The 27,626-nt window shown below is 47.2% G+C and overlaps 1 protein-coding gene across 8 annotated transcripts in view; it reads left to right on the top strand.

Moving 5' to 3' along the window:
- The window catches only part of PTPRG (protein tyrosine phosphatase receptor type G), a 721,980-nt gene that overhangs the window by 597,711 nt on the left and 96,643 nt on the right, over positions 1-27,626 (top strand). For all 8 annotated transcript variants that reach the window (XM_086697741.1, XM_086697739.1, XM_086697740.1 and 5 more), the window contains 4 exons: positions 11,876-12,060; positions 15,263-15,371; positions 21,237-21,286; positions 23,021-23,798. In XM_086697741.1, the coding sequence (XP_086553867.1) occupies positions 11,876-12,060; positions 15,263-15,371; positions 21,237-21,286; positions 23,021-23,798 (1,122 nt within the window). The remainder of the gene's footprint in view (positions 1-11,875; positions 12,061-15,262; positions 15,372-21,236; positions 21,287-23,020; positions 23,799-27,626) is intronic.

The raw sequence follows: 27,626 nt of genomic DNA, 5'->3' as shown, positions 1-27,626 counted from the left end.
ATGGGCTGGCATCAGCAAAGCCTTCTCAGTAAGGAATGTACCGATCACTTAAAACTGTTGGTTCCCGCAACCAGCTAGAAGCCCGGTCTCCTCAGGGCATGTGGATCCTTATGCCAAGGGCAGCCAAGAGACCGGGTAGCTTAGTCCTTCCTGTGTGTTGAAGAGGTCATTTCCCCCTGGGGTGCTACCTGTTCATAGCCTGGTCTCTCTCTCCTTGCAAGTGGCAGGCTCCCTGTCCTCCTCTTGGGTCCTCTTGGCCAGGCCCACCAGTGGCTACTTGAGGCCAGTGCCCAGGTCTAGGAGCCCCTGGTGCCATCCCACAGAGGACCGTCCTAACCACATGGCCAGTTGATGCAGATGCCACATCTGGGGTTTGAAATGAGGTTGAAAGCCAAACAGTGGAGCTCATGCCCTGAGCCAGAACTGAGCTCAAATAGGAGAAACAGATGCCAAGGAAGAGTCAGAGATTTAAAGCGTCCGAAATCAACGAGGCCATAACAGCATTTCAGTGATAGGAAGTAGGAGGTCAGGCCAGAGAAAACCCAGCTCTAATACTTTTGTTCCCCCTAGAGCTGCACGCTGGTAATCTGGTGCAGACCTCGATTGGGAGCCCAGGACTAGAGCAGGGCAGAGGGAGAAGCGAGAGTTAAGTGGTACTGTGTGGAAAGGATGCTGTGCTCAATTCAAGTGGGACAGGTCCACTTTGCCCTTTTGGCAGGAAATCACAGCGTCTTACGCTTGAAAGGGAGGGAAGTACCTGGAGTCTGGTCTCCCACCCAGTGTCTGAGAAGCTGCTGTTGTCAAGTGGAGCTGGGAATATGCATCATTATGAACTTTGCCACCTCCCTTAGCGCCAAGCTGAACAATGCTTTTTCCTGCATAGGACATGGACACCTCCCATGGCCTTTAAACTCTCAGAGGAAGAGGGATATCACATAGGAAAAAAGACTCCGAGGAGGTGGGAGAGGTCGGGAACAGCATAATATGGGAAAGTCAAAACTGCGTGCTTGGAGGAGTGGAGAATTGAATTTCTCCTTCTGCCTTCCGGAACACTGGCTGCTGCTGTTGTATTTTGAGCGTGTGGCTCTGTTACATGCACAGCAGAGACAAGCTGATGGGATAAGAATGCTTGCGAATTTGCTGTCTTCCACGGTAGTTCTGCCTAATACTCAGTTGGTGGCTGAGAAACTGACTTGCATGCCAGGGCTCGTTCATGGCAACGGAGGGGATGCCATTGGGTGGTGTGGAAAAGAATTCCACAGATACAATAGAAAACTTTGCTCTCCCTCCTGCTTAGGGGAAACCCAGTTCTCTACCTCCTGTGTATGTGTGTGTGTGTGTGTGTGTGTGTGTGCGTGCGTGTGTGCCTCTTACTTTTACACAGAATACCTTACTTTGGGCACTTCTGGTCACCAAATGTGGGGTGGCTTTTCCCCAATCAGTCAATTCTGCGACACCAGCTAGATGTCCTACAAACTTAACTCGGTTCTGATGCTGTCTACCTGGAGATATACTGTCAGATCCCACAGATTGAGGGCTCAGTCCCAAAAGATACACACACCCCGCTTCAGATGCCAGTCACAAGTAGTAGATCCCCAGGTTACCCACAGCTTCTGTCCAACTTGGCTTCAAATCACAGGTTCCTACTACCCCCTCTTTGGTTTGATTGATTTGCTAGAATGCCTCACTGGCGGAAACACCTAATTATGCTTACCAATTTATGAAAGCATGTGATAAAGGATACAGATGAGCAGCCAGATGAAGAGATACATAGGGTGAGGCCTGGGAGGGTCCCCAGTGGAGGAGTTTCTATCCCAGTGGAGTTAGGAGCATGTTATCACTTAGATGTTTACAAGAGTATCAAGAGCCCTCTGTCAGGGATGAGGTCAGAAACAAACGTTAGAACAAGAGATCCTCTCAGTGCTCTTACCACTTGGAAAGTTGCAAGGGTTTTAGGAGCTCTGTGTCAGGACCCAGGGGTAGAGACGAATGTACATGTTTTCTGTTATCTCACAACAGGTTACTGTTTGCTTTAGTTAAGACACCATAGAATGTCGGGGCCACTGTGCCCCTGATTCTCTCACCTCATAAGAAAGTGGCCGTCCAGCAAAGTCTGGCCTCTAGTGAGACCCACCCAGGGGTGAACTCTGGCTCCAACACTACTAGCTTTGAGACCTGGTCTTGGACCATTCTCCTCATCCCCTACTTGCCAGCCATACTAGTTTTCTTTCCAATTTTCCAACTGCAGGGCCTTTGCACAAGCTGTGTTTTTTATTTTTTTCTGTTTGACGTATCTATGCCTCCTTCCTTCCTGTTCACTTTATAAACCCTACTCTTGTTCAGATTTCAGTCCAAACATCACTCTTCTCAGTAAATCTTTGCTAACCCATCCCCCAAACCTGGGTCAGGGTCCCTTATTAAATCTTTGTGCAGAATAATATTTTTGTAATTACGTTTAACCTGTGAATGCCATGGACCCCTTCAGCCATCTGGTGAATCCCATAGACTTCTTCTCATATTGATGGTTTTTAGATGCATAAAATAAAGTAAAATAGATTACCAAGGAAGCCAATTATCCTCAGATATTATCAAAAAAATTTAATTATAATATAGTAATTTATCTGCTTCTTGATGAAGGCATTAAATTATAAAATCTAGCAGCAGGTCTAATAACCATTGTAATTTTGAAATAATAATGAGCATGAGGAAGATTTGAGATATTGGCAACAACTGTAATCTAGCAGAAATAGATCTGTGATTTCTATTGGTGATGTCCCCCAGGTCCTGCTAATTACTACTACTATACTTTGTTGCCAGCATTTGAAATGGAAGGAAATGCTAAATTTTAGATAGAGATCAGTGAAAATAAAAGTATATTTTTTCCCATCCAAGTTCACAGATTTCTGTGCATTCTATCTAGAGCCACTAAGAAGCCCTAAATTAAGAACTCTCTTTTAGGGGGATTAAGTGGTTGATGTGTTTCTCCCTCTGGGATGTAATCTCCAGGAGGTCAAGGACCATGTCCACTTGTGTTCACCTCTATCCCTAGTTCCTGGTCAGTGTCCTGGTACATAATAGGTGCTCAGTAAATATTTAACAGTAGCGATTTCTTATAGCACACTTTCTATACATCAGTCAGCACATGCTTGTGCATTTCCTGCACTTACCCAAAAGCTTCACCATGTGTTACCCAAGACTATACAGCTGGTCTGTCTAGAACCAAAGCAGTCTGCCTCCAAAGTGAAAAAGTGAATGGATGACCATTTTGGATCTCTGATTCTAAAACGGGGGTAACATGGGGCACCTGGGTGGCTCAGTCGGTTGAGCATCTGACTTCGGCCCAGGTCATGATCTCACAGCTCGTGAGTTCGAGCCCCCTGTCGGGCTCTGTGTTGACAAGCACAGAGCCTGGAGCCTGCTTCGGATTCTGTGTCTCCCTCTCTCTGCCCCTCCCCTGCTCATGCTCTGTCTCTCTCTCTCACACACACACAAATAAATAAACAGAAAATAAAATAAAACAAAACAGGGGTGTAACGATGGAGCCAGGATCCCCATAGAATTACAGAGAGGATTTCATGACATGGTTTGTGAAATACACTAACTCAGCCCAGCGCCAGGCTCATCAGATAGGACTTGTTATACTGCAATGGCAGCACCGAAACGCACAGAGTAAAGGCCCTGGTGGTGGACAGCTTGCACCACCCCACATAGTTCCAGCATCCCCGTGATGGTTTGGGGGACCACAAATGTAGGCTGCATTTCTGATAGGGAGAGTGGGGATTGGGCTCCATCCATCCATTCATCCATTCTCAAAGGAGTTGGAAGCTGCTCTGGAACTTGTCAAGAGACCCTACACTCTCATGTGTCATTGAGAACAAGGAGGGGAGGGGAGGGGGAGTGGAGGAGGAAGTCACAGCCCTGAGGCTGCAGTAGCCACGCCTCGTACCTGTGTGCGACTGGTTTCACCTCTTAAGCCTTGAATAGCCCTCCTGACTTTTTACTAGCATCTCGTAGAAGAGAGAGCCGATGTGGGAGGTGTCTGTGGCTAGGACGTACATGAGCTTCCTGTCGCTCACCCACTCTGGTTTGGAATCAGACAGACTGGGTTCCAGTTCTCAGCCCTCCTCCCTCTCTGTGGCGTTGGCCCAGCCCGGTGACTTGGTGTCTCTGGACCCCGTGTCCTCATTCATCTTTAATGGGGAGAATAATTGAACCCACCTCTTGGATTCAGTTATGCATGCATGGGTTATCAAGATGAAGGCATGGAGCCTGGCCCTTGCATGTGCTTGGCAGCCGGCAGCTCCAAATGGACATTATCCGGATGCCATAAAACCCAAAAATGCCAGAGCTAGGGCTCTGCTTTAATTTCATCCTTCCCGATTCTGCCACTTTGGCCAAACAGTTTCTCATTCATAAGCCTTTGGTGAGGGCGGGGGAGGTGACACCCCCAGAGCACTGAGATACTGGGTTTGAAGTCCTACATAGCCTGCTTTGGGGGATTTGTGTTTACCTAGACCTCTTTGATTCAACCCTTCAAAAAGAAAACTCCTTCCCTGAGGCCATTTCTTTGGAAATTTCCCCTAAAGGACTCCATATTCAAGGGTTCTTGAGCTGGGCTGGGGCGATAAAGAAATGACAGGCGCTTAAGCTGTCAGAGGCGAGGCCCCATGGCTCTGTGCCACTTGAGTGAGTCCCTTCTGCTCAAGAGGACTACTGTCCGCTCTCCCTGCCTGGCAGGTCCCTGGGGCAGGAATCTTGAGACCCCGTGATCCTCAGCCGGTTTGGGCTAAGCTGGTACCACCCTGTGTGGTAGAGGATGCCACCGAGTCCCCCTGCCTCAGCCCACGGCCCCAGGCAGCTGTTTCATTTCTGTTGAAAATATCGTGAAATAGTGAATCTCTACCACGTTGCTGTGTTTTGAGCAGTGCTGCCCCTTTGATTCCTGATCAGTAATCAGCCTGTTGCCTTGGGCGTGAAACTCAGGGGGGGGGGGGTGCAGGGAGGAGGTCCCTCAATAGTTTCAGGCCCTTGCAAGTTACCACCGACCTCGAAACAGAGCCTGTCACATTAGTTTATCAAACACCCAGAATGAAAAGGGGTGGGGGTGGGAATGGGGGAAACTACCATTTTGTAAGAACCACTGAGAAGATATCCTTGACATTGATTTAGAATCAGAGGGCCTTGGGTGCTCTGCTAAGAAGCCTCTTCATTATTTAACGAAGTCTGGGATCATAATTAAAGGTGGTTGAGAACGAAGGCAGAAATTCTCAGAGCTGGCACCGAACATCATCCGAGCTGCCTGTGAAAAAGCAATCAGACATAATCAGGCCCCCGAGAAAGGGAAGGGTGGTGTCAGGAGCACCTCACAGGGGAGTATTTGTTTAGAGAGCCGGGTGTGGTACCTCCCCCATGGTTAACAGGCTTCGATTTTGTGTAAAAGACGACCGGCCGACTCCCTGTGTTAGGTGCAGTTTGCCACGGCCATTGTCAAGGGTGCCGGGCTGGGCGCCTGTTGCGTGCCTAGGACGGTGCTCCTGGTGCTCGTTTTAGACCAGGGGAAAACTCACCTGGCCTTGGGGGCCAGGCAGCTGTGGGTGAAGTGAGCTGGGCCAAGGCCGTGGGGAGAGGCAGGGACTGGGGCAAAACTGAGCACACACACCCCCACTCTGCAGGGGAGGCTGCTGTGGTCTTCATGTGGATGGAGACTCGATATAAAAATCCAGCTGTGCATGTAACATAGGCCAATTTTTAAAAATGTTTATTTATTTTTTTGGGGGGGGGACAGAGCGTGAGAGGGGGAAGGGCAGAGAGAGAGAGGGAGACGCAGAATCCGAAGCAGGCTCCAGGCTCTGAGCTGTCAGCACAGAGCCCGATGCGGGGCTCGAACTCACGGGCCGTGAGATCATGACCTGAGCCGAAGGCAGACGCTGAGCCGACCGAGCCGCCCAGGCGCCCCAGGGTATGCCAATTTTTAAAGTGCCATGTGAGCCCAGTAGCTTGCCCCTATATTTGCCACTGGCCGTGAGTCTTAGAGATTCCTGTTCAGCCCCAGTAGTCACTATCATCGTCACCCCAACCCCTTGAGGAGGGTATTGCCAGGTATTAACGAGAATACCCATTTTATTAACGAGAATACTGTGCAGGAGGCTGGCTCCAAAGTCTGTGCTTTATTATACCAGCTTTTCCAGAGTGTTCCATACAATTCTGTAATGCTCTGTTTTACATTTTGAATTTTCAGGGGTGTTTTTTTGGAAAGAAGGGTTTCCATCACTGAAAAAGCCAGCAAAAGTTGACAACACAGAGCACAATAATGTGTTGTCTCCTTCCTTGCCTATTGTTTGGAAGGCACCTGGTCACTCCACCTCCCCCAGCCTCCGAGCGTCCTGGGAGTTTTGTCACCTCTGTAGACTGAACGTTTTTTTTTGTTTTTTGTTTTTTTTTTTTGATGGGCAAACATCCCCCCTGCGGAAGGTGTGAGTCTAGGGACAGGGTCTTCCTACGAACTTGAGGCCCTGAAGTGATCCCAGAGATGGATTGTGTGGCACCGATTCTGTACATGGGAACTTTACCAGTGGTCCTGACTGGAGAGCAGAATGCCTTCCTTCATTCTGTGAATGAAATTTGAGGCCCTGCTAAGGGCATTAGTGATGCAGAGTGTGGTCCATGCTCTGGAGGTACTTACAGTCCTGTCACAGGGATGGAGAAGTGGGCAGCTGATGGGGACACACGTGATGGGCAAGTTGAAATGGGGAGCAGAGGGGTCCTGGGAGCACAGAGATGTCAGAGGGGAACTGTGAGGTTGGATCAAGACCCTCAGGGAGGCCGGGTGGGGGGCAGAGGGGTTGCTGGCCAGAGAGAAGAGTGGAAGAAGATGGCAGGCATGGCGGGGGTGATGGCACACGGGACATGGACAGCAGAGGAACCCACCCACCCAACGTGCCACTCATTCTGGCAGTATTTATTGAGGGCCTGCTCTGTGTCAGGCTCTGTGCTTTTTGAGTTTATTTATTAATTTTGAGAGAGAGAATGCAAGCAGGGGAAGGACAGAGAGAGAGAATCCCAAGCAGGCTGCACACTATTCGTGCAGAGCCTGACGCAGGGCTCGATCCCCCAGGAACCGTGAGATCATGACCTGAGCCGAAATCAAGAGCCAGACGTTCAACGGACCGAACTACCAGGCACCCTGGGTCAAGCTCTGTCTTCACCACCAGGGATAATGCGGCAGACAAGACAGGAAAGATGCTAGCCTCTTGGAGTTTCCATTCTGGTGGGGAGGTAGATTACTTACCAAAGACATTCAGCAAAGTAAATAATATAATTGCACACAGAAGAGTCTCCACTCTGAGGCCGAGTGGACCTCTCAGGCTGTGTTGAGAGGCGGAATTCAGTGCTAAGAACGCAAGTGTCTTCAGATAAAAGCTTGGCCTCCCTTTATTTTCCAGATCAAGGATCAGCAAACCAGTGACCTACAGGCCAGAACTTGACCACTACCTTTTGTACAACCATGCGTTAGGAATAATTTTTTTTTTTAATTTTGAACAGTTGAAAAAACACCCAAGATTTCCTAACGCCTGAAAATCAAATGTGTGAACTATTTTTTTTTAATTTTTTTATTGTTTGTTTATTTATTTATTGGTAAAAAAAAAAAGGTGATTTTATTTATTTTTTTAATATGAAATTTATTGTCAAATTGGTTTCCATACAACACCCAGTGAACTATTTTTAAGTTTAAATAAATTGAATTAAAAATGACTAATATAGACGACTTGGTATCTAGCTCTGCAGATAAAAAGAAAAGAAAGAAGAAAGTCCTATGAAATTGGAATGTAGTGTCCGGGAATAAAGGTTTACTGGAGCACAGCCACACTCGTTCCTCTGCATACCGCCTGAGCTGGTTTTGCACTTCAAAGGCTGAGTTTACTATTTGCAACAGAGTCTGTGCGGTTGGAAAAGCTGGAAACATTTGCTGTCTGGCCCTTGACCAAAAAAGTTTGCCAACTCCTGTTGTTGGTCCTTCTAGTACTCTGCAAATCTGGCCCAGAAAAACCCTCCCTCTCAGGGCGGTGGTGGAGATAGATGGAGAGAGAAAAATTTCTTCTCTGCCTGCTCGTCTCAGGTGGGACAGAGCTCCTCAGCCTGTAAATGCTACTGCATGCTTCAGTATGTAGTCGGGACAAGCGGGGGCCCTCTGGAGGCGCCTCAGTGAGGTTCCATCTGAGTGGGTGGTCTCATTAGAGGTCTGACCTGCCTCCTTTGTGAGCCTCACTCAGTACATTGTCTAGTACATTGTCATATACCTGAAATTGATGTAACATAGTATGTCAGTTACACTCACATAATTTTTTTTTTTTAGGAAGGTCCTATTGGACAAAGATTCTCCCTAGTTGTCAACGTGACCCACAGATTCTCCAAAATGGGATGTTAACTGATAATCTCAGCATTTAAAAACTTAAAGTGCTAGTTTCAAATAAAAGGTTTTGACTTTAAGTGTACATACATTTTTTTCTCGTACATTGAGACAGTGGGCTTCTGTACCTCTGCACGTTCATTCAAAACAGTGAAAACCGCAAGCTCTCTTTATTGACAAGGAAATATTTCCATGACTTTGTGGGTTAAACACAACAGCAATGTAACAACTATAATGTAAAACCATATCCCATTTACATCAAATTGCGTGCATGTGCTTTTACATGTGCACAAAGAGATACCGGAATATGAGATCCCCAGAAAGTTAACAGTGCTTATCTCTAGATTCTGGGATTTGGGGTGATTTTTTTTTAGCTTTCTTCTTTTTGTATTACTTGGGTTTCCTTTTAAAAACATTAACATGAATCATCTTAATCAGCAAAGAAAAACTGAGCTATTTTAATTTGAAAGAATAAATAAGAAGAATGGTTGCATCCGCATGTGGGTGATAGAATTATTTATGTGATTATGATGTAACTCTTGGAGATATATGCATCCCCATACAGCTCACCACTAATTGGAGCAGAGGAGTGATGTCTTCAGAATAAGGGAGTTTAAATAAGAACATGGTAGGAGGTGAGAAGAGATGTAGAAATCAGGAAATTTGACATGGTCATCACTGTAAGATATGGAAGCTTTCCAATATATGAATCTCCTGGGTTCATTATTGGCACCTGGAAATATGGGGTGTAGATCTTTCCTTGATTCCTCTCTCTCCCCCCTCCCCCGCCCATGCTCTGTCTTGAGAAACTACCAGCCACATAGGCAGTTGGGGTATTTAAAAGCGGTATGTTTGCGCCACCTAGTGTCCTCCTGCTGTCACTGCACCCTAGCGTCTCGCTGCGGGCCTCCCTTTCAGATTGCTTGTTTGATGTCCCTGTGCTGGTGGCATTTGCACGGTAGGCAGCAAGATGCCTCCCGGGGTTCTGAGGGGCAGTGGGAATGCCTCATCAATTTAGCCCTTCCTTCCTGTCTCAGTCGCACAAAGTGAATCTCTCCGGCTGAAGCGTGATTTGGCAGTTGCAGAGCAAAAGGGTGCCTCCCTGTCAAAACCAATCTCCGCTTTTCTCCAGCAGCCAGGTCCTTAAAGCTGGGCCCGTGCATCTCTGGCAGGAAAGCCATCCTGCTCCCCTGGGCAGCCTTGGGCTGGGGCTCTTGGTTGGAAAATAGGGGAGTGTGGCTCGCAGTAGGCTGCTGGCCATGTAATTGTGTCTCTGGGAGATGCCAGAACCAAGCCCTGGAGCCTGACCCATCTCCTCTGGTGTTGCTCACCTCCTGCACCCCAAGGCGGAGTGTGGTCCTCACTGCCCTCCTCTCCCTCACACCCTTCCTAGGCCGGCACCTCCCTGGGCCTCTCAGTTTTACCTCTTTGCTCTAGATCCCGCCATTCTCGGATCCTCTCTCTGGTCTGCAAGCCTGGCCACCCACAGCACCTCTTCACTGCCTCCCCCCTTCCCTCCTGGCTCCTCCAGGTTCTTCTACCGGGAGGTGGAAGCTCAAGGGATCTTGAAGAGTGCAAACCTGCTTGCGTCGTTCTCTGGTTTAGATCTCTCTCGTTTCCCGGTGCCCATAGGATCAAGACCAGACTTGGCTTCTGGGGTATGAGGTCTTTCCAGCTCCACCAGTTAATGCTTGCCTCTTGCCTAGTTCTCTGTGCCTCCATCCAGCCCCTCAGGCCTTCTCCCTGCTGTGGTCCCTCGACCTGCCCTCCCTCCCTCCCCTTAATCTCCACTTCTCTGTCAGCTCTCAGGCAGATGTACCTCCCTCAAGGGAGTCTCTACCAAAGCCTGGGCCACATCCTCCCATAATATGCTTGGAAAACACTGCGTACTTCTCCTCCTGACCATCCATTCCATCCGGGCGTGTGATACCAGCTGCACATGTGTCTTTCTTTGACGAATCTCCATCGCCCCCTTTAGACCAGTGGTTTTTAGCTGGGGGCGACTGGCCTTCCAGGGGACATTTGGCATTATCTGAGGACCATCTTGGTTGTCATAACTCGGGAAGGAAGTACTCCCGGCGTCTACTGGATGCAGCCAGGGATGCTGCTAAACATCCAGCAGCGCACACGACAGCCCCCCAGGAGCAGAGAATTGTCTGGCCCGAGGTCGGTACTGCTGAGGCTCAGAAACCCTGCCGTAGACTCTAAGCCCCACGGAGACAGGAATCATGGCCACTGGAAAGGACCCATTTGAAAACCTAAAATGTTGCACTATTAATGATACTGTCGACTTGGCTTTGTCTACCGATGGATGTAGAACCACCACATCCCTTCAAACCTGCTGGCCACAAGGAGTGAAAAAGAGAAGTAGCCTGACTTTTCTGTATGCCCTGCATCCGTATAAATACACAGGGTACTGCTGGTCCAGAGGAAACCCATCCCTGTTTTGTGGCTTTGCTTCAAAATTAAAGTCTCATTTTAAATTATATCGGTTGACACTCTGGTGTATTTACAGTAAAATTTCATCTACAGTTTCACTGTGTCAGGATAGCCCACACATCAGATGGCCTGGCTTCTTCAAAAAAGCCATCAGGAAAAAAGGCCAGGGACTGTAATAGATTTAAAGGGCTAAAGCATTGTGATAACTAACTGCAATATGGGATGGGGGGGGGGTGGGGAATGGCTGTAAATTATCATTGGACATGACTGGGGAAATCTGAATATGGACTATATATCAGATAATATTATTGAATTAATGTTTATTTTCTTAAGTATGATAATGCTGTGACGGTTATTGCCTTAGCTCAGGCTGCTACCACAAACTACCATAGCCTGGGAGGTTTGTCAACCACAGAAATTTTGTTTTCTCACAGTCCCAGAGGCTTGGGACCCTGGGGTAAGGCACCGGCAGATTTGCTGTCTGGTAAGAGCCTGCTTCCTGGTCCGTAAGACGGCTCTCTGCTTGCATGGTGAATGGGTTAGGGGGTGCCTCTGGGGTCTCTTTTATAGAAAAACTAATCCCCTTCATAATGAGGGTTCCATCCTCATGACTCAGTTGCCTTCCAAAGACCCCACCTTCAAATACCGTGACATTGGGGATCAGATTTCAGCATATGAATTTGCAGAGGGGGACGCAAGTGTGCAGTCTAATGCAATTATATAAGAGAATGCCCTTATTCTGAGGAGATGAAGGCCAAAGTATTAAGGAGGGAAGCATCAGCATGTTTGCAACTTGCTTTCAGTGATTTTGCAAGAAAACAATTGCGTGTGTGTGTGTGTGTGTGTGTGTGTGTGTGTGTGTGTGAGGTGCAAAATGTTAGCAGTGGGTGAAACTCAGTAAAGGGAGTACGGATATTTCCTGTACCACGATCCCAGCTTTTGGGGGTTAGAATCTTTAAGAACTCGGGCACGTGGTGGAATCGCGTGTTGTCCCGGGAGCCCCTGAGCTTGGCCGTGTGTTGTCTTCAGTTTGCAGCTCTCCGCCCATCCACATGAAGGTGCAGCCTCTGAACCAGACGGCGCTGCAGGTGTCCTGGAGCCAGCCGGAGACCGTCTACCACCCACCCATCATGAACTACATGATCTCCTACAGCTGGACCAAGAACGAGGACGAGAAGGAGAAGACGTTTACAAAGGACAGCGACAAAGACTTGGTAAAACCTCGCTGTGTTCATAACTGCCCTTGCAGTTACAAGGGGAGCCCCCGCCGCGTCTCTTACCATCCGTGCACTACACGGCGTGCCTTATCTGTGCCTGCTGAGGGCGCTGTGCTGCGCATCGCAGTGGCTATTCGTGGGAGCCGTGGCCGGGACCCTCCCCCCTCCCCCCCCCCCGGGCTCCTCCTTCCACCCTTCCGCTTCCTGGCTACACCACCGGAAAAAGCTAGGTAGTTTCTTTGTAATCAGGCTCTTCAAAATTGACTGCTTATTCTTACATTATTTCCAAAAAACAACCAACAGGGGCTTCTGGGTGGCTCAGTCGGTTGAGTGTCCAGCTTCAGCTCGGGTAGCAGTCTCACGGTGGTGAGTTCGAGCCCTACATCGGGCTCTCTCCTGTCAGCCCAGAACCCTCTTCCAATCATCTGTCCCCTCTGTCTCTGTGCCCCTCTCCCACTCGTGCGCCCTCTCTCTCTGGCTCTCTTAAAAATAAATAAAACATTAAAAAACAAAACAAAAAAAAAAACCAACCAACAAAAAACGAGAAAGCTTCCCTTAAGCCCTTTTTTAAATCTGATGTGGCTATTGTAAATACGAGGTGTGCAAATGTACAACAGGTCCTGGCACATAAGTGCTGGATAAGCCCCAAGAACTACTATTATAGTTCTTCCTTTTCCTCTCCCCCTCCTCCCCCTCCTCCCCCTCCTCCCCCTCCTCTTCCCCACTAGTACTCTAGTCACCTGCACCGTCAGCTGCCCAGAGTCCCCACCACTCCCTCGGTCACAAATGATCAGCCTCACACATTACCATTTCACACTGGACCCCTGTGACCATGTGATTTTTAACCTGTGTTCTCAGACTCTCAGATACTCTAATATCTGACGTCACTCTAAGCTGTCTCTGCCCAGCCCAGCTTCTTGTCCTAATGTTTACGGAAGTGTTTAGAGGCCAACACCCACCGAGGCCCTTCAGAACAGGTGCTTGCAGATGCCATCTTCTTCGCTATGAAAGCAAACCCTCCAGCAAGCACGAGGCTTGAAGTCTTTGCATAGAAACTCAAAGTGACACATATGGTTTAAAAGCCTTCCACTTATTGTTAATGAAAAAAAAAAGGCTGTGGAATAATGAAACCGTAATTGTATGTGCACATGAAAAATACAGTAGCACCAAGTGGGATTCTTAATGACTGTTATCACTTTTTTTTTTTTCTTTCCAATACAGAGTCCCCAGGGCCCATTCAATCAGTTACAGAATAATACTTCTCATATTCTTTTAGATGAAGATTCTTTTACTTCATTTCCATTTATATTTTCAATTTCCCCACTAGACATTGTTATCTGGGTCACATTAGGGAATGATGAGCCTCATGAAATCAGAGGGAAATCTATTGAAAGGCACCCAAGGTTATGATGTGTTTTAACCTTTCTCTTGTCGCTATTGGAAGTCCGTAAAGGGTTTTTCTCGTTCTCGGGTACAGATGACTTACATTAATCAGCAGAAACTAGGCGCTTACGCGGTTTCTTGTTCTAAGTGGAAAATAATTAAACACACAAAGATAAATAGATACCGGCTGGGAGTGAATTCTAATAAACCCCTGCATAGATGGAGCAAAGATTTCGCTCTGAACAAAGACAGACCAGGGGGTCAGAGGTTTAGAGAATGAGGCATTAATTAGTTTATGAGAGAAAGAGAGAGAAAAACCTGCTTTGACAGCAAGTTTTTTTTTTTTCTTTTTTTAAGCAGAATTTTCTGGGGGTGGTTATTTTCTTTGGGGACACAAAATTAATTTTCTTAATTCCTCAAGAAGTTGAGAGTGCTGATGTAGTGGGAGCAAAGCTGTTCTCTACCTTATGGCTACTGGGGTTAGAAACCTAAAAGGAACACTTTTTTTTTTTTAATTTTTTAAAATTTATTTATTGTTTATTTATTTATTTTTGAGAAAGAGAGAACACAAGTGATCAAGAGGCAGAGAGAGAGGGACAGAGAGTGAATCCCACGAGGGGCAGAGAGAGAGAGAGAGAGAGAGAGAGAGAGAGAGAGTGCAGAGCCTGAAGCAGGGCTCAGACTCACAAATCGTGAGATCACGACCTGAGCTGAAGTTGGACTCTTAACCGACTGAGCCACCCAGGCGCCCCCAATTCTCTCATTTTCAAAGACTCTTAGAATAAAGCTTTGAGGAACAGGGATTTGGATTTGGCTGGTGATGCTTGACCAGGGATTGACAAGACATTCTCTAGAAGAGCCGGATAGCAAAATGGGGGCGGGGGTGGGGGGGGCTCTCCAGGCCATTAGGTCTTTATGGCAGCTACTCAGCTCTGCCGTCGTAGGCTGAAAGCTGCCACAGACAACATGAAAATGAATGGGCATGGCTGTATGCTAATAAAACTTTATTTAAAAAAAGGAAACAGTAGGCAGGATTTGGCCTGTGGGCTGTGGCTTGCTGGGCTCTGTGTTAGACCAGGGGCATTCTTTACGTTATGTGGTATGGAATGCCTGCGAACAAGGTTTGCATGGCGTGTGTGCTACAGGACTCACAAGCATCCTGTGAGGTAGCTACTGCTTTTTGCATTTAACAGGGGAAGGTAGCAGAGGCTGGAAGACATTAAGCAGCTGACTTGGAATCCCACGGCCAGCGAGTGGTGTGACAGGGGTGGGTCTCATGTCATCTGGACTCTAATCAAGTGTTCTGACCTAGCCTCGTGCCCCATAGTATCCATCCATCAAGTACAACGAGGCCTCTGAACTGCCAAGAAATGTATACGCCAAGATTTTGTTGTTGATATTAAAAACTCTGCCTGCTTCTGGAAGTTTAGTATACTTGGTAATTCTAGAGGCTGCCCAGGGTAAATAATTACAGTCTATAACTGGACTAAAGGAAAGAATCCCAAGCCTTGTGAGGATGAAGATGGCCAAAGACATGTTCCAGGCCGGTCAAGGATGAGTCCGGACTGATTTTGTTACATCTGCTATCCTGCACGCTTCAGTGTTGAAAACAGATTCCCAGCCAGTTATTTCGAAACGTTCTTTCCCTTCAAACTGAGCCTTCGGTCAGCAGGGGAGCATCGTGTCTGTCAGGCTTTGCCATGGTACCCAGAAACCTAAAAGGAATGCTTAACATTATTTTAGGTTTGGTTTTAGAAGGTCAGACGTGTACCAGCCCTCAAAACCAACTCACTGCCTTTTCTTGCTTCACCTGCAGAAAGCCACCATTAGCCACGTGTCACCGGATAGCCTTTACCTGTTCCGCGTCCAAGCCGTCTGTAGGAATGACATGCGCAGTGACTTCAGCCAGACAATGCTCTTTCAAGGTAAGGCCAGCTCCCCTCTTCTCTGGCCCCAAGTGCCCCTGCACCCCTCCTTTGTTATGCTTTATCTGTTTTCTTCTTGACGTGCCTGGTCAGAAGAAATAAGCCTGGCCTAAGAATCAACATGGAGTTTTAAATCACGCCTGAAAAGCCTGAGGAATTTAAGCCTGTCTTTTAGGTTGGGGGTTTCATAGGCCAGAAGACGGGGAACAAGAACAGAGTGTTGATCATTTTGTATATTATTATTGTCATATTCCAACTGTGGGGAACCAAGTATTTGTCTAACACTGCGTCATCACAAAAATCACATCCTAGTCATGTTATGGAGTATCGCCTTTGGATTTTTAGCATGATTCACTTAGCTATTCTCTTAAGAACCAGAGCCCAAACATATAGCACACTCCTTTTTTTTTTTTTAAGTTTATTTATTTATTTTGAGAGAGACAGAGACAGCATGAGTAGAGGAGGAGCAGAAAGAGAGGGAGAGAGAGAGACAGAGAGAGGGAAGATCCCAAGCAGGCTCCACACTGGCAGTGCACAGCCTGATGCAGGCCTCAAACCCGTGAAACCGTGAGATTGTGATCTGAGCCGAAACCGAGAGTTGGATGCTTAACTGACTGAGCCACCCAGGCGCTCCTATAGCATGCCCTTCTCGCTTACAAGCCACATAAATGAGCCTTTGCTTGCAGGATCCTTGGGTTTCTGGAGAAATAGCTCTATGCTCCTGCTGAGATAGGGTCTGGTAGAACGTTCCAGAGTCAGGACTAGGGTGAGTCAAAAGAAGCATTTACCTTCGTGCAGAATTTAAGAGCACCAAAAAACTCCGTACTCAAGGTATGTTGTATTTTACCAGAACTTTTTTTCGAAGCAAAATCTGTGCAAAATGTTCGTGGAGAAAATACACAAATTCTAAATAAAGATAGGATCCACTCTGTCTTAACTTGCCCCAACCTAATCCCAGTCCTGGTTCCAGTGAAACTTTATTTCATGACTTTATTTGGTGAGTTGGTTTGGGGACGTGCACCAAGACCAACATGGCGGGAGGGACCAGGGCACTGGACCTTGCTGTGCTAGGCTGAGGTCCTCACTGGTAAGGTTCTTCACACCTGGGATCCTCAGTTTCAGAGAAACCTACGCCCCAGGCCAACGGCTCTTAACTTTTTTGAGTCATGTATCTGATGAAGTCTTTGAACCCTTCCTGTAGAAAAATCCAGAGTTTTAGTACAACTTCAGGGGCCCCATCAAGCCCGTAGGTCCTGAACCAGCAGCATCAATCAGCATCATCTGGAAGCCAGTGAGAAATGCATATTTATGGGCCTCTCCCTGAACAATTGCCTCAGAATCTCTGATGGTGGGGCCAGGAATCTCAGTTCTAAGCAGATGGCCCACCTGGCATGCTCAGTGAAGACTGAGAGGCACTGGTGTAGAGCTGGGGCCCTGGAATGAGGGCCGCGGCTTTGAGTCCACCTGCCACTCAGTGTTTCTGGAACTCAGAGAATGGTTATTAGCTCCCCCAAGCTGCAGTGTCCCGGTCCGAAAAGCGGCGGTATCGAAGGTACCGAACTCACAGGGACCTTGTGGAATGGCGTGTGGTGAAATATGTAAAGTAATTAGCAGAGTGCCTGGTACCAACTATAAATATCACCTTAGTACTAGGTTTGATATAAAAAGAAAGGGTGAACTCAGGGTAAGAAACCCTCCAGCTTTAGATTCCCTCTAAGGATCCCTTCTAGCTTTACAGTTCGGCATTTAGCATTTAAATACTCTTTGCTAGTGTTCACATTATGTCATCCTTCTGTTTAAACTAATTGAAATGAGCATCGCTGTGTTTTTTTCACGTGACCCCCTGTGCCCTGCGTGTTTTAGCCCCTCTGCCTGTGTTGACGAGGGTCCACAGGCCAGAGCCAGGTCTGTGCGGCCCAGGGGAGAGAGAATAGGAGGCCACAGTGGGAGTTTGCTGAGGCCAGGGCCCTGGAACTTTGGACGCATAAATCATGATTAGGCCTCCCGTGTGCTCCGACCAAGAACCTAGAATCTGCAGAACTGCCTGTCCTGATTAATAGGCCCCTGAGCTTGCTGGCTTCTGTGTGGACTTTGAAAAATTAAATGTTTGTAATGTAATGTAATTCAAAAAGGCCTTGTCAGCTATAAATTCCAAGCATGGAATATTTAACATGTCTGATCACAGAGACTAGTTGGAAATGGCCAATGTCTCCTTTGTCTAGAAAGACTCACTTTGTTCAGAGGTGGACGTGCGTTTCCTCATTTTCTATATTGTTGCTTGTCCCTATACGTTGACAGAGGGGCGTGGATCCTCCAGGCCTCCTCACGGTGGCTTTTGCGTCTTCCCTAAATTAGGCATCCGGTGGGCAGCGTACGAACTAACTCTTCGGGGAGGCTAGCACACCTCGTCTTGAGAGCCAAGGATGCGTTTGTGAGCAGTGGAGCCCAGCATGCAAAACTGATCAACTGTTAGGACTCAAGTCTTAAAAGGGAGTGGAAAAAAGCTTAAGGAATTTCACAGAGGCCTGGTTCAGAATAATTAGGTTTCCCAGTGATGAAGTTTACATCTGGTTTGGGAGCATGAGGAAGCCATGTTGGAATGTTTACATTATGGTAAATACACTATTAAGTGTTACATATTTACTTGAGTGTGACATATATAATAGTAATAATACCAAGCAGTATCCATGAATGGCTCACAGTTACAGAGCCTTTTCCCATAAGTTAGTAAGTTATTTCATTTGACCGCATGGCAGTGGCAGCTTGTAAGGTACATGTTATTTTACTGATGGAGAGATGATGTTCCAGGCGGTCGAGTAACTTGCAGAAAAAAAACAACAGCAGCAAGAAGAAAAAACCACTTGGCCACTAAGCAGTGTCTTGATAACTTATTCCAAATCCAGATCGTTTATACATAGCAACAGGCCACCCCTAAATATTACCCTATGGCCCCCGTAATTCAACAAAAACGGGCAGCAAGATCGATTGCTTCGTGTTCAAAGCCTGTCTGCAGTTCTCAACGGTCATAGAAAATAGTGGTTCTTGAGCTTTTCTCTGAGCCACAGACCCATTAGGCAGCCTGAAGCCAATGGATCCCATCTCACAATCACTTAAAATAAATAAGTAAAATACACAGAAGAGAGAACCAATTATGCTCAAATACAGTTGTCAAAATATTTTAAACACATAAATTTGGGCATATAGTCATATATGCTTTTTCCTTTTTTTATTAAGGCATCGAAGGACAAGCATTGGGTCGGCTTGCTACCTTGATGTCTGAGTGGTGACAAACATGAATGTTGCGGCAGAATAGCTACGACAATTATAAGGGAATATAAAAATACCTGACTTCAGTCAGAGACAAAGTCACAGGTCCTGCTGGGGCTGCTGAGATGTGTTGGCTGCTCTCATGGCAAAAGGAGAGCCTTGATTTCACGTCAGTGAGAACTTGGTGGGAAAAGGCAGATGCCTTTTTTTTCCTGTCCCTGAATCCCCCTGGGCCCATGGGTGCCAGGTTAAGCATTTCTAATACCAGCGGTCCGGGAGAAACTTCCTGGTCACCGCAGCTTGAACCAGCCCGGTAGAAACCGTCAAACGTTAATGAGAAGTATGTGTGCTGAGTTGCTGCTTCCTTTCTGGGCCTTAATCAGAGCCCTTTGTAAAGGGCAGGTGACACAGGTCTCTTTAGATGACCCGCTTTAACGAAGGGAAGTGAGTACTCCACGTTCATCTCTTTCCCACTATGCATCTCTTTCCAAAGTCGAGAGTTCATCTCGACTCTCCAACTATGCAAAATGAATGTGTCCTTAGGCCGGGGGTTGCAGACTCAGGTGCCCCTGGGGCCGTGCACGGCATATGCATAGACACGGGGGAGGGTTATCAACGGGAAGCTGGACATCCTACATCCACCATCCACTGAGGGATGCTCAGTCCCTGCAGGGAGGAGAGTTCAGTTTTACTGAATATTGTGACTTTACAGGATAAGCGGGAAATTGGGATTTTTAGTTTGAAAGCTATTGCAACAAATTCAGTTTTAAAAAAGGTTGCAGGCCAAACAAAAATTATGCCAGTCGTTTGCCACTCCTGGTTTAGGTAAAAACTTACAACAGACACGCATATTGTATACTTTGGTATTTAGCTTTTTTTTTTTTTTTTTTTTTTTTTTCTGATTTTTCAGTGCCATGCATATATAGGAAGCAAACTTTTAGTTCATATAACACTCCTATTTGGAGATAACCACAAAGAAGCACTTTGCTATTTTCTTTAATTAGACTGTTTGGCATTATTCACAGTAGTGAAGCAACCCAAGTGTTCACTAACAATGAATAGAAGCACACAAAATGCTGTGTGTGCATAGAGGGGAATATTATTCAGCCTTGAAAAGGATGGAAATTCTGACACATGGCCCAGCATGGATGAACCTCAAAGACCTTGTGCTAAATGAAATAAGCCAGTCACAAAAAGGCAAATATATATGATTCCACTTATGTGAAGTATCTAGAGTAGTCAAACATATAGAAACATCAAATGGAATGGTGGTCGCCAGAGGCTGGGAGAGGAGTGAATGGGTACAGAGTTTCAGTTTTGGAAGATGAAAAATTCCGAGATTGGTTGCACACCAATGAAAACATACTTAACACTACTGAACTGCACACTTAAAAGTGGTTAAGATGGGGCACTTGGGTGGCTTGGTTAAGCATTCGACTCTGGATTTCAGCTCAGGCCATGATCCCAGGGTCATAGGATCAAGCCCTTCGTCGGGCTCTGCCCTGATCATGGAGCCTTCTCTCTTTCTCTCTCTCTCTCTCTCTCTCTCAAAAATTAAAAAAAAAAAAATTAATCGGTTAAGATGGTAAATTTATGTGTATTTTACCACAATTAAACATTTTCTAGAGTTATATTGTTTAACAACAATAAGAGGCAGAACCACAGGAAGGAACGAACATCAGAACGAATGTTGTGTGGGTCATATCAGAAGTTGACAATTTAAAGCAATGAAGCGATGAAGGCGGTATCTTACGGGGCTTTAAAACTGAATAGAAATAAAATATAAAATATATGACAGCACACAAAAGGCGAGGCAGGCAAATAGGGTTAAACTATTGTACAGTTCTTATGTTTTCAGGAAGTGGTACAAGTGCTAGTTGAAGGTAAACTATAGTAAGTTCAGGATTCACGTTATAATCACGGAATTGATAATATAGGAAATTATAAACAAAAAGATGGTAGGTAGGGGGGTTGTCTGGCTGGCTCAGTCAGAAGAGCATGTGACTCTTGATCTGAGGGTCATGAGTTTGAGCCCCAAGTTGGGTACAGAGATTACTAAAAAAATAAATAGACTTGAAAAGAAAGATGATAGGTAGGAACAGTGCAATAATGATTCCATTTATATGAAATCAGAGATAGACAAAACAGAGGTCAGAATTGTGGGTTACCTTTTGGAAAGGTGGGGTCAGTATTGTGTGGGGCTTATGCAAACCTTCTGGAGTGCTGGCCAACATCTACATATGTCTCAGTATGGGTAGTAGTTACACAGGTGTTTATAGAGAAAATTACTTGGGCAGTACACCTAAAATTTGTAGATTTACTTAGGTAAGTTTTACTTCAAAACAGAAAACAATAAGTTTTTTTTAAAAAAATTAACTAATACCGTAAGACAAGAGTCAGCAGGCAAGCTACGTAGCCCTGTGAAAGGTTTTTTAATGACTCACAAGCTAAGAAGGGTTTTACATTTTTAAATGGTTGGGAAAAAATCTACAAAGGAATAATATCTCATGACATGTGGAAATTATATGTAAATCGTAAGTTTTATTGGAACAACAAAAAAAGGTATATTGTTTACAATGTAATTTCTTTGTTTCTCAGCTAACACTACTCGAATATTCCAAGGGACCAGAATTGTTAAAACAGGAGTGGTAAGTAGCAAACGGTAATTGCTTTGTCCTGGCTGGTTGTTAACTCGCGTGCAGTTAAAACCGTGACCACGAGGTGGCAGTAGGATGTTGTTAAACTGCTCTTGAAGAGGTGAAAATACAGAAAAAATCACATTTCTCCCTCTTTATAATTCAATGTGTTATGAAAAGAAGCTTGGTGACAGTTAAAGCACTTGTGTTGTACTGTATAGTTCCTATCAAGGTAAAAACTCTCCATATTTTAAATTATTTATAATCTATGGGATCATACAATGTAAGAGTGCAAATGAGTGCAAAAGGTCTGTTCCAAGCCCTTCGTTGAACATATGCTAAAATTCAGAGGTTGTCATTTCCCCAGAGTTACGTGGATTTGCAAGTTTCTGGAGCCTCAATTAATATCTAAACTTTCCGATTCCTAGTGTAACTAACAATCATAATATTAATCACAGTGTTGGTAATAACAGTAATAGTCTAAAATTTACTAGCATTCCCTGGGTTTTAGATGATTTTATTATTTTATTTACTGCTTGCAGCATCCCATAAGACTAGTGTTAGTACTGTTTCCATTTTACAGAGGAAACTGAGGCTTAGTGAGTTAAAACAATGTGCTCAGCATCACCCAGACAAGAGGTTGTCAACTCACGCCCAGACCATCTGACCTCTATGTCCTGGATGCTTTGTCTTATGTGGCATTTAGCATTAGAAACAAACATGTGCTAACATTGGCCTTCCTTAGACTACAAAGTTCCCCAAGTGAAATATGGTGATAACGTTAAGGAACCAAAGTGGCTCTGGCTGTATTGTTTTGAACTATATAAGTGAGGGGATGGCATTCTGGATGCTTATACCAGGCTATAAGAACTAAAACAGGTAACTTAGAGCAACATTTCGTGCTTTTCCAAGATACCATTATCTGCTTCTCACACAGAAGCCCCAGTTTAGGATGGTGGGAAGAATGAGTTGAGGCTTGAACACAGGCGGCCCTGCCTCTAGCCCTTAACATCTCTGTGCCTTGGTTTCCTGACCTGTAAAATGGGGTGATGATCCTGTGTGCCTCATGTACCTGGGCGTAGAGGTCCCCATGGATAGACCCAGAGACTCCGGAAGCGGCAGCGGCTATACGGGACCCACGAGGAAGACGCAGGGCTGTAAGCCACTTCCCAGAGCGTGCAGGGTTGAGCGTGGCTCCTCCCGCTGCAGACGTGGACAGCCACGTGCCCTTTCTGTCCATCTGCTTCCTCACTTTGAGTCGGAGGAACCAGACCCTGGAGGGCTTTTCTAGACCTGGTTGCTGTGTGTTCTCCATGAGAGCCAGTGATACATATGAAAAAGCAGGGACTCCTGCCTCTGGCAGGGTCAGCCCAGGATCATGTGACCATCTGATGTTGCTGATTTATTACTTAGCGGATATTGGTCTTTACCCCAACTTTAATGGTACTTACTTTTCTTTTTTTCTTTTTTTTTTTTTTTTTTGCCACTCACTGAGCTTCTTCCTAAGCAAAAGTGGTGAAGAGTTGGTTTGATACGCTAGTTGAATTTTTTAATGCGCTCAAAGTGATTGTAAAACTGTTGAGACCGGAGGTGGTCATGTGACCACGGACCACCTCATGTCAGCCTTGGTACCACAAAAACCTACTGAGGGTCATAAGCAGGGCCTTTTTCCCCATCCTGATGACTGACATGGCTCTGCTTTCTCTTCTGTCCCTTCCCCTGACCTCCCCGGGTGACCCTTTGAAGCCCACAGCGTCTCCTGCCTCTTCGGCCGACATGGCCCCCATCAGCTCGGGGTCCTCTACCTGGACGTCGTCCGGCATCCCCTTCTCATTTGTCTCCATGGCGACCGGGATGGGCCCCTCCTCCAGCGGCAGCCAGGCCACCGTGGCCTCGGTGGTCACCAGCACGCTCCTGGCGGGCCTGGGGTTCAGCGGTGGTGGCATCCCGTCCTTCCCCAGCACCGTGTGGCCCACGCGCCTGCCCACGGCCGCCTCTGCCAGCAAGCAGGCCAGCCGGCCTGTCCTAGCCACCACAGAAGCCTTGGCCTCCCCGGGCCCCGACGGCGACTCGGCGCCCACCAGGGACAGCGAGGGCGCGGAGGAAGGGGAAAAGGATGAGGAGAGCGAGAGCGAGGACGGAGAGCGGGAGCATGAGGAGGAGGGGGAGAAGGACTCCGAGAAGAAAAAGAGCGGGGTGACCCACGCCACCCAGGAGCGGAGCCAGGACGAGCCCACCCCCACCCCCTCGTCTCCCGACAGGACTGCAGAGGCCGGTGGGCGTCAGACTCTGCCTGGGCACGGGCGAGACCGCACTGCCGTCCCTACAGCCCGGCCCGATGATGGGAGGGATGCCCTCCTGGGCCTGGACCCCGGCTCGGTCACCTCCACCCAAGTGCCCGCCACAGTTGCAGAGGAGCGTTTCGAAGGGAGTGATCCCGGGAGGCCCCAGATGCCATCGAAAAAGCCCGTGTCCCGAGGGGACAGATTTTCCGAGGATAGCAAATTTATCACTGTCAATCCAGGTAAGTGGCCCGGTCCTCCTGTGAGGCTCCGTGCTGTCGTGAGCATTCTCCCCCTTTAAGAAAAACCAGGATAGGGAACTTCATGTTCCTGGAAGTGTATGTGTCCCTGGCGTAAGAGACGTGTGTGTGCCTGTATCTGTCTGTCTCTCTTGCTCTCTGGTTTGTTCTAATAAGAAGACTTTCTCTCTTATTGTTGCTCGAGGAAGTCTTGCCTTGATGTTTGTTTGCTGGTAAAATCCACTTACCTCAGGGTACCTCCGAGGACTTGGACACGGTGAAGTAAATGATTTAAAAAAGACATTGATCTTAAGAAGTGTATTCATTAAGATTTCACTCTTTTTCTTTTCTTTTTTTTTTTTTTTTCAACGTTTATTTATTTTTGGGACAGAGAGAGACAGAGCATGAACGGGGGAGGGGCAGAGAGAGAGGGAGACACAGAATCGGAAACAGGCTCCAGGCTCCGAGCCATCAGCCCAGAGCCCGACGCGGGGCTCGAACTCACGGACCGCGAGATCGTGACCTGGCTGAAGTCGGACGCTTAACCGACTGCGCCATCCAGGCGCCCCTCTTTTTCTTTTCTTAAGTTAATCTTGAGAGAGAGAGCATGAGTGGGGAAGGGGCAGAAGGAGAGGGAGAAAGAATCCCCCAAGCAGACTCTGCACTATTAGAGTGGAGCCCCTTGTGACGCTCAGACCCATGAACCACGAGATCATGACCTGAGCAGAAATCAGGCGTCGGATGCTTAACCAACTGAGCCACCCAGGAGCCCCTCTTTAAGATTTCATTCTTTTATTTTTTTTAATGTTTATTTTTGCAAGAGAGAAAGAGAGACAGACAGAGTACAAATGGGAGAGGGGGGGAGAGAGAAGGAGACACAGAATTGGAAGCAGGTTCCAGTCTCTAAGCTATCACAGCACAGAGCCCAATGCGGGGCTTGAACTCACAGGCCGTGAGATCATGACCTGAGCTGAAGTCAGACGCTTAACCAACTGAGCCACGCAGGCGCCCCAAGATTTCATTCTTTTTAAAAAAAAAAAAAATTTTTTTTTTAACGTTTATTTATTTTTGAGACAGAGAGAGACAGAGCATGAACGGGGGAGGGTCAGAGAGAGAGAGGGAGACACAGAATCTGAAACAGGCTCCAGGCTCTGAGCTGTCAGCACAGAGCCTGACGCGGGGCTCGAACTCACGGACCGTGAGATCATGACCTGAGCCGAAGTCAGACGCTTAACCGACTGAGCCACCCAGGCGCCCCAAGATTTCATTCTGTGTTCACTTAGCGCCTGTGTTTATGGACCGACTGTTTGGTGCCAGGCCCTGGGTGGGTGCGAACCGAGGCAAGCACAGCCTCTGCCTCTTGAGGCTCGCTGTATAAAGGACTCAGCGACGATGGCACTCAGCTAGAGCGCCCACGGGGAAGCGAGGAAGCAGGGTGTCAACACAGCAAGCGAGCAGGTCCGCTAGCTAGCCAGGAAACTGCCAACTAAAATTGGAGTCTGTGAAACGGTCATAGAGGGAATAAACAGGGTGCCGTTGAAGAGAATCATGAGGAGGTCAGGGACCTCTCTTAACTAAGATAGGCCCAGCTGGGGAAGTGACATTCACGTCGAAACCAAAAGCCTGAGACCCTCCAGCGTGCAGCAGGCTGCTAATAGCTCACCGTCCGAGCCCGGAGATCAGGGCTCCCTGTCCCAGAGCCCTGTTTGCTGCATGAATCACCCAGCTCATGGATGGTGAGAGCAGGGCATGGTTGGTGTGGCCTCCGCCGTGAGGCAACGCTCCCTGTCATCCTGACCAGTGAGATGTGCTGCTCTATCCAACGCTCAGATCCTAACGAACAATCCTGTTCGTCTCTGCGAGGCAGCCGTGAGCATGAGGGGTTGTTATTGTTGTGAGGGGTTTTCTTAATAAGAAATTCTTCTTTTTGCCAGACTACAAGATGTTTAGCAACAATTTTTTTTGCATCTAAGCTGTTGTGGAGTTATAAGAGTGCAAAAAAAAAAAAGCAACTGGTAAATATTTATTTGCTTTTGCACTTGTAAACATTAAAATTCATCTAAAGCTGAGATCTCGTATGTTAAGATACAACTTAGAATAAATTTTCATGTTTTGAATTACGTTCCTCCTTAAAGCTGGTATGGACTCGTTTTTTGAAGTTTGGGTTTCCTATGGGTGTTGCTCAGTTTGTCTTGATTTTAGGGAAAGGTACAGAGTAGCCTTCCGTGGAGTTGAGTGAAGGAAATACTGGGCCACTTATAAAGCTGTTTGAAGCCATTCCTACATGAATCATGACATTCCCTCTAGGAATGGCTGTGAAACAGAATTTCTTGCATTTGAAGATATTAAAGAAATATTTATGGAGTACCCGCTGTGTTCTGGGCACTGCACGAAGCATTGGGAATAGAACACAGATCAAGGCGGGCTTCTGTTCTCCAGGGGTTTATGTTTTAGTGGAGAAGCTTGAGAATAGTGCAAGGAAGAAATGCATAACTTCAAATAGTGCCAGAGTTGGGGGGGTGGGCAGTACGGCATCGAGTGTTCAAGGAATGACATTAGTGGAGAGACCCAAGCGGTGAGGAGGTAGCCATGCGGAGATCCATCAGAGAGCATTCTAGGCTGCAGGGGTAGCCAGTCTAGAGACCCAAGGTGGGGATTCATTTAGAGCAGTTTAAGAGCTATCCGCAGGCCAGTGGTAAGAGTTGGGAGGAGGGATAACGGATGAGTTCACAGATGGGCAGAGCTCAGGCCAGCAGGGGGGCTCATCGTCCGTGCTGAGGATTTGATTCTAACTGAAATGGAAAACCAGTGATGGATTTCAGTGGAGATCCCCTCATATGATTAACCTTTTGGAAAGACCACTCTGGCCTGTCTGTGGAGATTGCACGGGGAAGGTGAGAGCGGACACTAGAAGCCCGGTTAGGAGGTGATGGCAGGGGTGGCTTGGACCAATGGGGTTTCTCCAAAGACCAGTGGTGGACCTTGTTGAAAACGGATTTTCAAACTTGAGCAGCTCCGCCTGTGGACTGAAGGCTCCAACAAAGTAGTATTCTCAGTGTGCTCCTCTTGAACATGTCTTTGCCCACCTTCTGATCAAGGTGACTGTTGAGAGCTTAGGTTGGGAGTGTTTACAGCTCAGAAGACTGGAGAGCAGTGGGGACCTGGGGCACGTTCCAGGTGAGTGGAACTGAGTCAGATTCCAGCTAAAGGGATGAGAAACAGATGGTGAGCACTGTGCGTTTCCAGCCCCAGGGCTGGCGTGTGTGGGTCCCCAGCTTCCGCCATCAGTGTCCACGTGTGCAATGGCAGAGTGGCTTTTGGAGGCTCGTCACCCTAGTAGTGTGTACCCCATATTCGCTCTGGCTCCTCAGGCGGTCTTTGCTCAGTGTTCTCGTCTGGAAGGTGGGGATAACAAACAGGAGCTCTCGGTGCAGACAGGTGCAGATAAATGAAGTCACTCTTGCTGTCAGTCATAAGGAAGGAGGAGCTGTCTATAACTCAAAGGCCACAAAATCACAATGGTGACTCTGAGGAGGCCCTGTGCAGGTCTTTCTTTTGTAATCATCCCTGGACATTAAGGAGCAGGCCAAGACTGTGGTCCCCAATTAGCTGGCATTCAAACTGGCCTCCAGGATCTCTGCCTCTGCCCCCAAACCGGTAAAACCAGAGTGACTCCTTGCCCAGTTCTCTTCAGCGGGAAGGTTCATGTCTCAAAGCCTTGCGGGCCACAGGTCTCCGTCGAAACTTCTCAACCCGGCCAGGTAGCACAAAAGCAGCCAAAGACAATATGTAAGTGAGCAGATGTGGTTGAGTTCCAACAAAACCGTTTAC

Source organism: Puma concolor, chromosome A2 (genome assembly GCF_028749965.1).
Source record: "Puma concolor isolate L17-30 chromosome A2, mPumCon1.1.hap2, whole genome shotgun sequence".
Classification (NCBI taxonomy): domain Eukaryota; kingdom Metazoa; phylum Chordata; class Mammalia; order Carnivora; family Felidae; genus Puma; species Puma concolor.
This window is presented reverse-complemented; position numbering and strand designations above follow the sequence as displayed.